At 39.9% G+C, this 12,421-nt stretch overlaps 1 protein-coding gene and 1 long non-coding RNA gene across 2 annotated transcripts; one reads left to right on the top strand and one right to left on the bottom strand.

Moving 5' to 3' along the window:
* Positions 1–756: 756 nt before the first annotated feature.
* Positions 757–3,602, bottom strand: apof (apolipoprotein F). The gene is made up of 2 exons (XM_023267340.3): positions 3,445–3,602; positions 757–2,855 (listed from the first exon to the last, which is right to left on the bottom strand). The coding sequence occupies exon 2, from the start codon at positions 2,821–2,823 to the stop codon at positions 1,504–1,506; it is 1,320 nt and encodes a 439-aa protein (XP_023123108.1). The 5' UTR covers positions 2,824–2,855; positions 3,445–3,602; the 3' UTR covers positions 757–1,503.
* Positions 3,603–7,255: 3,653 nt separating this feature from the next.
* Positions 7,256–12,392, top strand: LOC118470091 (uncharacterized). The gene is made up of 2 exons (XR_008601771.1): positions 7,256–9,586; positions 12,100–12,392. It is a non-coding gene; the product is annotated as an uncharacterized LOC118470091 (long non-coding RNA).
* Positions 12,393–12,421: the final 29 nt, after the last annotated feature.

Below are 12,421 nucleotides of genomic sequence, written 5' to 3' on the forward strand. Positions count from 1 at the left end.
CTTAAGGCTTCACTGCAGTAGTCTGCAGACCAGTGGAAGGTCATTACATCCATCTATATACAGTCTACAGTCTTACCCTTCATTTCCAAGTGAATCCACAGTGTTTACCACTTCAAGATGAAAATGGATTTGGTTTGTCTATCTTGGGCTACAGTAGAAACATGGCAGCACAACCTGGCGAACTCCCATTTTCTATGTAGATATAAAGGGCTAATTTTAAACAAATCAAAAACCAATATTTCATAGTTATAGATGATTACACACAAATGAAACCATAATAAATACCATGTTCTTTTTCTGCTAATAGATCCATATTTCTCCTGGACCACTGGACCTTTAAATTAGCATCTTTCCCTTTCCCAATCAGTTAATGTTCCACCGCCACTATCAAATAAATGAAATAAAGGCATGACATGTCTAAAACAATAATCAAAAAGAGATTTAAACTGAGGTAGATCTATCTAAAAGAGAGAGAGAGATTAAAAAAGAAATACGCTCAGCTCATATAGTCGCATAGTTAACATGAAATGGTATATTTTAGGAAATTATTCATAAAGGAAGATTCTATTTTAGGTATCAAGTCTAGGAAACTGTTCATGAGGTAGTAGCTAGCTAAAATGCTCACAAATGACTTAGCCTAAAATATAATTTAATGTGAAAGTGCTCATTGAATTAAGATGTGCAGGCGTTTCAGCTGCTCACAACAAGCTTCAGCGACAATCAGATGACATACTGAACTACCACACTGACAAACACTGCATGCACTTAAATTTAATACACAATTTATTAACATTTAAAGAGAAAAAATACATACAAAACAACAAAATTTAGTTGTCAATCTACTGTCCCTGCAATGACACCAGAGCTGGGAATGTGACTCTGACTGGCGATAGGATTTGATGTGAGGAAAAGGAAACAAAAGGGGATGAACACAGGAGACGACACTGATAACAGGCAAAATCAAAGTATTGAGGGATTGAAGGTTTAGTTTCCTGAGACCAGTTTTTCAGTGTTGCTGCCCAATATGATAAATTTTTCAACTACTTTATCCATTACACACAAGAAGAGATTATTTTTAAACAAATGCTTAAAGCTTTTGAGGTTATAGATCATTGAGACTGTTTACAGTTAATGTTTAATGACATTTATTTTTTACTCTAACTGATTTCTCATGAGGTCGTCAGCTTTGATTTGATGATAGTAATTACAATAAGAATAGCTTTCGTGTAAAATTATGTAAAATGACGTTTGTGCATGTATGGTCACACGAACAAATCAAAGCTATAGTCCCTTTCAAAACTTAAGTCTGATAATCCACTGAGAAAATGCATTAATGTGTAATCTTGTAGTCCGACCAATCTAGATTATAAAAAGTCTGCCATTATTATTTGTTATTCTGCAAATATACAAACTAACGGATATTGATCCTCTGTCGTTAAAACCGAATCTAAATGTCAGTGTGTATCGTCAAAGCTTCAGAGGCTGATTTGTTGATCCTTCAGTCTACTGGATGGTGATGACTCCCTCCTCCCAGCTGACCTGGTTCACCAGCATGTCATCCTCCTCCTTCATGGAGTTGAGCAGGTATCTGACCCCAGCTTTCACACCGGTCTTCACCCCTGCACCCAGAGCGTAGCCCGCCACCCCAGCAGTCCCACCTGTGGCCACCATGAGGGCATCTGTTCCCAGATCAACAGCGCTGAGGATGGCCCTCTCTTTGGCTGTCTCAGAGCAGTTGACCGAGGCGTAATACACAGCTGTGCCGAGGTTGTAGAGGGTGCTGACTGCAGGGATCCACTCTACTACATTGTACACACGCTCCTCGCTTTTGTTGATGCAGCTCCTCTGGGGGCTGCGTTTCATCCGCTGACCTGAGGCTGCTGTGAACAAAACATCTTCCTTGGTGCTGCACTGACGGATCCAACACTCACACTCAGTGGGCTCAGATGGCAGGATGCGACTGCCTTTTTTCAACACTGCGTGGTACATCCCAGGTGTGAAAGGCCCACTGCTGGTCACACCAGCACACAGGACTCCCAGTCTTTCACAGCTGCCCACAGCATCCTCCAGTTCACCTATAGATCCTTCCACAGCTGTTCCCACCAGCATGGTTCCATTCACCCTGGTCCAACCCTCACATTGTCCTTCCTGCATAGACATGCCTTCTCTCACCAAGGCCAGCTGCTGAATGTTAAACATCACAGCCTCTATGTGGCATCCTGCTTGATCTCTCTCTGAAGGTGATGCTGCTGATGCAGGTGCTGGTGTAGATGCTGACTTCTTCATCCTCCCCTCTATCAGACCCTCCACCTCCATCAGGAGCTCCTCTGTATCATCCACTCCCAGCAGGTCATACAGCTTCAGCACCAGGCTCTGTGCCTCCTTTGGGCAGCCGGCCACCACCAATACAGGCACTAAAGAGAGACCCAACAGCTCCTGTGGGAACATGGAAGACAATGGGTCATCCACTGTGCTGGCAGACAGCAGCTCCTCACAGCTGACGTTCCCTCGAATGTGGACATGATCCCGAATCTGTCCCTGAAGCTTCGCCCTGAGGACTGATGTCATGTGTCGGGCAGATTGGACTCTCTCTTCATTTTGTGCGAGTGCTGATAAAGGAACCGCAGATGAGAGATGAGGCTGTGGCTGGGATCCCAGGACAGAGTGATGATCCTGTTTGGCCAACTCCTCTACCTCTTCATGGGTATCAATTCGTGGAGGCAGAGTGTCCCTCGGCGCCAGTGGAGGAGGAACCCTGCACAAGGCCTGTTCATTGAGCAGGAGCTGGATCACAATCAGCCACTTCAACTTGGAGGACATCATCCTGCTCTTGATTGAGCTCTTTTCCAAAGCCACTGAAAACAAGAGTATAAAAAAATAAACCAACAACATATGAAAGCATTGACTGGGTAAACAATGTCTCTGAATGAGATGAGCTGTTATTTCATTCATATACCAACATTGTAAACTGAGTTAATCTTGCAGACTCGTGCAGATTATTAGACTCTCCAGTTTTTCAATAGTTTTATGGCTGCACCTGCTTCTCTGCAGACACTAAAAATGTTGCCTCATGGGCAACACAAGATAAAAAGGTCCATTGTGGAGTAAAATTAGCTTATTACAAAAATACTGAGCAACAACGATGATAAATCAAGAGAGTTAATCTGCCTTTAACTTTACTGAAGAATGTTTTCATATTACAGGAAAGAAACTGTGAGGCATATGCAGGAAAACAAATAAAAACACCTTTAGTTGAAGAAGTTTTTAGCAATCCATGACAGATCAAAACATCCCAATATGCAGCACTGACACTGAGCTGAAGCATTCATGCATGGCCTGATTGTCATGCTAACTACAACTAAAAATAGACATGTTTTTCCACCCACAACTTTGTAGTTTAAATTCATCTTTTCATCCTCTTACAGCAATTTGTCCCACACGTACCTTAATAATCAGGTCTGGAGTCCTGGAGTCCAGAGTGTCAGTGTGAGCAAGATGGCTTCAGCATGTAGGATGCTTTTTGTTTTTCCTTTTTTCCCCCCTTTCCTCAAAACGTGCATAGCGATGTTCTCTTTCTCTTTGCCTCCAATGAGAACCTCCGTCTTTACATATGACATCCCACAGCCCTCCCTCTGTATCATCTGTCTTTCAGCTCCCTCTTCTCTTTGGCCTCATTGCTCAACAGGGAGATCGGGGCTTGAATATTGATTCACGTGGGGGAAAGTCCATGTGTTCTAAAGCCGTTTTGTTTGTCTGCCCCTGCTATCCTCTTATCCCCCCCGGTCCCTCCGCTCCCTCTCACACAGTCCGTAGGTTTTGTTTTTGACCCAAATACTTGAAAGAAATCTCCCCTCATGCCGTGAGCAAATTTATCTCTTATACAGCCAACAAGTGAAGCGAAGGAAAACAGGGCTATTTGAGGTAAAGATTTTGCTCATTCGAAAGAAGAAATAAAATATAAAACAAAAAAACAACCTTGAAATGGTGAATTTTTGTTCCTTAGAACCGGTTCCCTTTCCCAGTCCCATTAATTTTAGATCTTAGCACATCACTTTTCTATCCTCTGAGGCCCTACTTTTGCACAGTATAGAAATGCCACTAAAAGTCCGTTTCATCTGCCTCTCTAACAACCAAAGCACCAAAAATAGCCTGATTTTACCCGAGAGCTAAGTGTTGGTGTCAATTATGAAATGTGACTTTATCATACTCAAAACGATGGAGTATTTAAGTCTTTAATGTGGATTACATTTTAGATGCAGATCTCAGAGTGTTAATTCATTTGAAGTAGTAACAGTATACAAAAAGGAGCAATTATGTCACAAAAAGAAAAGCCACATCCACTTATTTCTATTCTCAAGCAGTATAGGCTGTTTGCATTTGCACTACGACCAACATTTAGTACAAAAGGTCACTCTCCCTTTATTCAGATTCAATGAGTTAAGCCTTGTTCTCCTCCCACTTCTACTATACCTCTCTTTCCTTCACGGCCTTTCACTCTCTTTTTCTTTTGGCAGACCTTTGTGTGAGTACTCCACAGTTATTTTTTCCTTCCTCCCCAAACAGCAGGGATAGGATCATTTAAGAGCAAACTGTCCAAAAACAAAAAAGGCTTTAAAATTTTTTATTGATTCATTGACAAAAAAAGTTGCCAAAAGTAATTTAGTCAAAGTCTTGTGCCATCTTTTAAATTTAATATCCATCATAACCACGATGCTTTGCAAACTGTTTTTTCTACAAGCACCGCATGAACAAATATATAAATGCAACGTTTTACTAAAGTACCCTACATTGTTTTGTTACACTCCTTTCTAAATATTCATATTTAATTCTCTCAATTTCAGACTATGGATTTAATCAGATATATAACCAATTGACTTTATAGCACATGTGATCATCTACAAAGTAATATTTAATCCCCAGATATTTTATGTTTTTCCCCTGCTGCTGTTCTCGTGTGTGCTTTCGAGAAAGTAAGACCAGTTTAGCTGCATTATGCCTTTCAATAATAAATACTTAATAGTGCTTTACATGTAAGATGCATTATGTGAAACTGAAAGCTGCTTCTCGGGGCTTAGTTTTGACTCTAGATGACAGAATAACGTGTATAGCCTAATCTAGAAGCAGATCAGAGACATGCTTTTGCTCAGCTGTATAAACCATCAGCAGTATTTTGCAGTCTATGTTTCACTGGCTGAGATGCGCTGATTTCACAGCACTAGGGGGTGATACACTACCACAGAGAGAACTGACTTGGTTCATCCCCAGAGTGAAATCCTGCAGTGGTTTTCCAGCTTGGCCTCAAACTAAAACTTTGCCACATATAAGCCAGTACAGAGACAGGAAACTGGTCATCTGGCTGTTATTAAGATGAACTGGGAGCAGTTTCTTACATGAGAAGAGGAAGGTTTGGAGTTTAACCTTTCTGGCTCCTGCTCCTTCTCTATAATAAAAATAGATGACGATGATTATGTCAGAGGTGCAGTTTATTACGATGCTGGATAAGATATGGCTTTTTTTTTTCCTCAACTCTTTCTCATCTCATAGGGGAGGATGTGGTGCGATACTGAGCTCCGTCATATGCAGACAGCAAGACCTAAATGAATTGTTTATATTCAGTATGTGCCCTTCCAATTACAAGAATGATCGTAATGTTTTAACCAAACCAGAAGAAGCCAAAGATGGGCACAGATTGTCATCTAAAAGATAAAGATGTGTACTTTTCAAAAAAAAAAAAAAAAAAAAAATTAAAGCTGCAAGCAGCGTTGGACGGGTCCTCGCATCCTTGCTGGTCGGCGAATCCAGGCACGTCCACCAGGCGGCGCTGCGACCGAAAGTGCATGTCGGCCTATGGATGTGATCAGGACTAGACTCTGATCACACATGTAAAGTTTGAGGCAGATTGGAGCATGTTTAGGGCAGTTACACAGCAGTTGATGTTTCATGGCGAAGCATCAAAATTCACGAGGCCGCCATGGCCACGCCCTCAGACTTAAGGTGAGCATTTTGATAACTTTTGATCACCCATGCCTGGAGTACATCCTGGCCAAATTTCAGCTCACTCGGTGTTACCCTGTTTGAGTTGATAGCTTTTCAAAATGTGTAAAAATCACAAAAAATTGAAGGTTGGTGTTAAATTCTAGAAAGAAGAAGAAGATGAAAGAAAGAAAGTACATAAAAAAGAAGCAATTAAATAAAAGGGAAAAAGTTAAGACAATTAAACTTTTATAAAGTATGGGGGGGAAAAAGATGTAAGAAATTAAAGAATTGTATTGAATAAATAAACAGGAAATTTGTAAATAAGTGTTGTAGTCTATTTCACTTATTTGATCGATAGGTGTAGTGAGAGACAGGCAGACAACGGGGTAGGAATAAGAATGAGGATAACTCATACAGCACGGAGTTGCAAGCGGGAATCGAACCCGGGCCTCATCGTTAGGGACCGAGTACATGCGTGAGTGGATTAACCCGTTGAGCTGTATGGACACACATGTCATATGCTCTTAAACGTGTATTCATCCAATAGAAAGTCTAGGGGTAGGGTTAGGGTTACAGAGGAAGGTCCTGACAGTAGCAATGAACCAAAAATGGATATTAAATTTTACATATTTTCATAATTTAATATTAAGTCAAACTAGCCAAAAAATTCTTAGAATGAAGTTGGGGTTTTCCCGGTGGATGTTGGCCGTGCTATATGATATAGAGCGGCCAACATCCACCGGGAAAACCGGGGGTTTATTTCTCTTAATATTCCGATGCTTCGTCTTGACAGTAAAAATATTTATGTGTCATATTAATTTAACCCTATTTTTGCATTAAAACTGTAAGGACCTTGCTCTGTAACCCTAACCCTACCCCTAGACTTTCTATTGCATTTATACATGTTTTAAAGCAGATCACATGTGTATCCATATAGCTCTACGGGTTAAGCCACTGACATATGTACTAGGTCTCCGACGCTGACGCCCGGGTTCGATTCCCGCTCGCAACCCCGTGCTGTATGATTTACCCTCATTCTTATTTCTACCCCGTTGTCTAGCTGTCTCTCACTACTTCTATACAAACAAAAAGTGAAAGACACTACTACACTTATTTAAATTGTTAAATGTTTGTTTACAAAATAACATCTTAAAGACAATAACACTTTTACTAGGAATTAAACACAATTTACTATGAAAACTTTAAATATACAATTACACATTAAAATCTACAAGTTCTTACAATTACAAACTACAACAGTTTATCTAAACATTTAATATTGAAAATAATATTTTTACTCATCACATCCAATAATACTTTTCACTCAACAATTACACATTAAAAAGACAAAACAGTTGTACATCTAATCTAATATTATAAAATCATGAAGAATGACAAAAGACCAAAACTAAACTTTTAAGATTAATCTAAAAACAGACAAAAAATTGGAAAAACACCACTGACACTTTTGAATATCTAATTACACAGAAGACACAATAACACAATCCAGAAAAAAAATAAATTTACATATCTTAAAACGTTTTCTATTCTGAAACAAAAACATCTAGTTGTTTCTTCAAACACTTCCTCTTTCAATGTTCTGGGTTGCACTATGAATTGATTTACTAATAACTCTTTTCTCAAAACTGCTTCCCTCATAAACTCTACTAATAGTTGAAATCATTGATCAAACTAATGTTACCTTCTGATCACCACTAACTATACTTTTCAGTGAATACAATCAAAGTTTCTGGACCATTTCTAAATTGCACACAGGTGAACGTCTCACCAAAACTCAAATGGATACTCTAAATGTGAAATCAAGACTCATGTTCACAACTTTTAAGGCTTCGATTAAACAGAAATTTCTAACTAACAGAGAAGTACTAAGACACTTTGCACATTTCAGTCCTCAGACTATCTGACATTTCAAACTAACAGACAACTACACATGGACATAGAAGACACGAGTCCTTGGACTATCTGAAGGTTCTAGTTTACAGACAACTACTGTGAAACTTCGAAAATTTCAGCCCTCAGACTGTGTGAAAGCTCATCTCCTCAGGACTCAAGAGGTCTGTACACTTTGAACATCTTGGAAATCAGGGTTCAACCCTCCAGCACAAAGCCTAAAGACCAACCTCCTGACAAAAACTGTCGAGTCAAAACTCAAGTTAAAAATTAAAGCTGCAAGCAACGTTGGACGGGTCATCGCATCCTTGCTGGTCAGCGAATCCGCGCACGTTCACCAGGCGGCGCTGTGACCGAGAGTGCATGTCGGCCTATGGATGTGATGAGGGCTGGACTCTGATCACACGTGTAAAATTTCAGGCAGATTGGAGCATGTTTAGGGCAGTTACACAGCAGTTGATGTTTCATGGCAAAGGATCCATTTTTTGGGAGTCGCCATGGCCACGCCCTTTGAAATGAGATGAACATTTTGATAACTTTTCATCAGGTCGCGTGTTTGCATGTACTGGCCAAATTTGAGGTCTCTCGGAGTTATCTCTGATGAGTTATTAATTTTAAAAAATTTACAGCTAATTCAAGATGGCCGACTTCCTGTTGGGTTTAGGGCGTGGCCATGGTTGACTTTTTCGTGTGTCCTGATGTGCTGCATATGCATGCGAAGTTTTGTAACTGTAGATAAAACAGTCTGGCAGTTGGCCTAATGACAACTTTTTGCAACTTTGTAGGGGGCGCTATGGAGCCATTTTGCCACACACATGCGCAACTCCCATAAAATATCAAATTTTTCGCCAGTCCCGATGAGCATGCCAAATTTGACGCGTTTTGGGGTATGATAAGGCCGCCAAAAATGGCAATTTCCCGGCGGGCAAAGAATAATAATAAATAATTCCTTGCATTCCAATAGGGTCTTCGCACCATTCGGTGCTCGGACCCTAAAAAAAAAAAAAAAAACACCGTTATGGCAGGTGCCAGAGGCTCAATAGCAGGAAATGAGAGAGCAGAAAGAGTTGCGTTTTAAAATGCTTTATTTACAGACTCAAGGAATACATGCGTAACAAAAACCGGAACTACAAATCCGAGCCAGAGGTTACTAAGAAAAAACTGAACGTAAATGCCTCTAGAGGTAAGGAGGACTAAAAACAAAACCCAAAACTACAATTAACCCACTATTGGTATAACCGAGGCAGGAAAACAACTAAGGAAACCCAACTAAACAAACGCAAAACAACCAGTACTGTACTGAAACCCCAAAAGCTCTAACCTAAAAAATCCCAAAGGTTAAGAGCTGACGAAAACAGGTTGGTATATTCTACATCTGGTGACTCTAGGGCTGGAGAACCTTACTGACTCTAGACGAGAAGGAGGGGGCATATCCATGGGGGAATTCATCTCCTCTTGGTTCTTCCTAGGAGCCTCCTTTCAATAAGCGGACATGAGGATGGTAGGTATGGCGTCCCAAGCGAGGCAGGAGGAGAGGGAGGTAAGACGGATCCAGACACTCCAGGTGTTGTGGTTGATGTTATCCTGGTGGTTCTGACGACGGCCAATTTCCTCAGTCCAACAGAATCCACGGAGAAGAACTGAGGACCAGATGGCAAACCAGTGAACCGGAGGAATCAGGAACCAACAGCAGGCAGAGGTCAGCACTGAACACAAGAAAACAGAATTACTGGTTGAACAAAAAATAACGTGGCTCAGACAGTTCGGCTCACAGCACTGACTGGAGGGACGAAGACAGTCCAGCATCAAACTACCACTGAGCGCAGTCTTTATAGGGACGCCACAGAAGCTGATTAGCGGCCTCCACCTGCACACGATCTGCTGATTGCAAATAGAAACACCTGGACCTCTCGTCAGCGTCACACACACCTGTAGGGGAGAGAGAGCAAGGCCAAGAGAGGAGAGAGTCCTGCCTCAGCTCACAGTCTAAGCTGTGGCTGTAACAAACAGACTGAGCTGTCAAGTAATTTATGAACAGAGTTGTTTTTTTTAATGCAGGACAAACACAAGCAGGGAGAGAAAGTAGACACTGAAAAGACATTTGAAATGACATTTTTGTGAGAAGCAATCAAATCAAATCAAATGACTATAAATACTTTAACCTGAATAAAGATACCCATAGTGATGAACCCTGAAGTTCACTTTCGCTCTGCAGAACAATTTAGCTCTTTCAGCTCATTGTTCAGGTCTGGCCTGTAACATTTCTGCTGCAGCTTTGATTCTTTCTGATTGAAACTCATTGATGTTTTAAGAAGGCACAGGAAACGTCTGAAGCGGAGCACTGAACAGCTAGAGAGTCAGACATTACGTGCAAGAATCACTACACATCAAATAAACTGTGACTACAAAACTTGCATTCTTCAGATGATCAAAGACTTCTAATAATTCTGGTGCTGTAACTGCTAGATGTGTAAATATAGTCTTGAACAAAACTTTCCATACACTTGTGAACACCATACATATCATAATGGTCTTGAGTTTCCAATGACTCCCATAACTCCGAATTTTCTGTAATGGAATCATTGAAACCCATGCATCTGTATCACAAGAAAACAATCATGCATTGGGTTCTTTCATAGATTTCATATAGGTCTTACTGAAATTTGACAAAATCTGCTGCGTCAAAAATATATGGACAGAAATGCTAATATTTGGTTAAACATCACTGGGCCATTTTCACCTCAACTCTGGTAGCCATCTACGAGCATCTTGATGTATCTTTGACTACTCCTTATGACAGAATGGGTGCAACTCAACTAAATTTGCTGGATTTCTGACACAGAAATATTTCCTCATCACAGGTTTTTGATGGGGTTTAAGACAGGACTTTGGGCAGGCCAGTCTAAAACTTTAATTCTAGCCTGATTTCATCATCTATTTACCACTTTTGATGTATGTGTGGGGTCATAGCCCTGTTGCGCCACACAACCGTGTCCAAGACCCAACTTTCTGTCTGATGATTTAGATTTTCCTGAAGAATGTGATGGTAATCCTCCTTCATTATTCCATTTCTTTGTGTAAAGCACCTTTTCCACCATCAGAAGAACAGCCCCAGAGCATAATACTACCACCACCATGCTTGACGGTAGCTTTGGTGTTTTTGTGGTTAAAGGCTTCACCTTCACTCATCCAAACATAATCTGGTAATTCACAGAACTTTTTGTCCAGAAGGGATTTTCTTTGCTTATGTGATCAGCAGCAAACTTCAGTCGAGCCTGAAGTATTTTTGTAACTGTAATGATTAATATAATCATCATTTTTCAGATAATTATACAGTGTCGTGAATTTATTAATACTCCATACTTTAAAATGATTACAAATATTTTTTATTAAAATCAAAAGGAGAAAATGATCACGTATGAGGAGCTGGAACCATTACATATTTAGTTTTATTTTTTAACGATATTCAATATAAAAAAAATCTGTCTAGATATTAGTTATCCATTGTTTCAGTTTTACCTGTATTATTTGTCATTTAATCCAGAAAAAACACCCAAAGCAACAAATGCGTTCCAGTGACTGAGTAAGAAGTACAGTATTTCCCTCTGTGGAGTAGAAGTATAAAGTTCCATGAAAAAAAATATTCAAGTTTAAGTACCTGAAATGTGTTTTTCAGTCCAGTATTCAAGTAAATGTATTAAGTTATATTCACCGTTTGGCCCATCTGCTCTCACTTACAGGCTTTTCTGTGTATGAAGTTCATAAAGTGTAAAAAAAAAAAAAAAAAAAAAAAAAATCTGAATTATGCAGCAACCTGCAACAACATGAAAAAGCTGCCTGATGACTTATAAATGTTAAAATTATACCCAAGTGCAGCGACACAAATAAAATCTAAACCAACTGTAAATATGTGTCCAATATGCTGTAAAAGCTAAATATGTATAAAAAGATTTTGAATTACAGTATAGAAGTGGCATTTCCAGCAGACATTCAAACAACAACAGGGAAGCCATTAAATCATGCGTTTCCATGAGAAATGAGGTATCATGAGAAAAGAGGATGACGATAAGATTGTGGAGGAAAACATCCGGCAGTGTGCTGGAAAAACTTGGCCCAATGCAGCATCAGACGTTCCAGCAATACAATGATCTGAAACATTCAGCCAAAGGGGTCGAGAAATGCTTAACAGAATATAATATCAACATTTTGCAGAGGCCCAGCTGGAGTCCAGACCTGAATCCCACTGGGAACCTGTGGAGGAACTGAAAACCAGAGTGACAATGAGGAAGACTTCCAGCCTCAAAGACCTGGAGAACCTGCTGGAGACATGCAAGAAGCTTGTTAGCGCTTAGAAAAGATGCGACATTGGCAAATAAAGCATCCACCACTGCTTACTGTATAACATTTATAGATTAGAATAATCTCTAAAATATATTGTTTTACTAGAAAAGATTAATCTTTTAATAGATTCATCTATTCTATTAAAAAAAATGCTACAGATGTTATCCTTGCCTGTTCAGTGTACAGTTGGTAG

This window comes from Amphiprion ocellaris, chromosome 5, assembly GCF_022539595.1.
Source record: "Amphiprion ocellaris isolate individual 3 ecotype Okinawa chromosome 5, ASM2253959v1, whole genome shotgun sequence".
Classification (NCBI taxonomy): domain Eukaryota; kingdom Metazoa; phylum Chordata; class Actinopteri; family Pomacentridae; genus Amphiprion; species Amphiprion ocellaris.

What these genes read in the sequence shown, in the direction of transcription:
- apof (XM_023267340.3), bottom strand. Translation starts at nt 2,823, where the DNA reads ATGATGTCCTCCAAGTTGAAGTGGCTGATTGTGATCCAGCTCCTGCTC.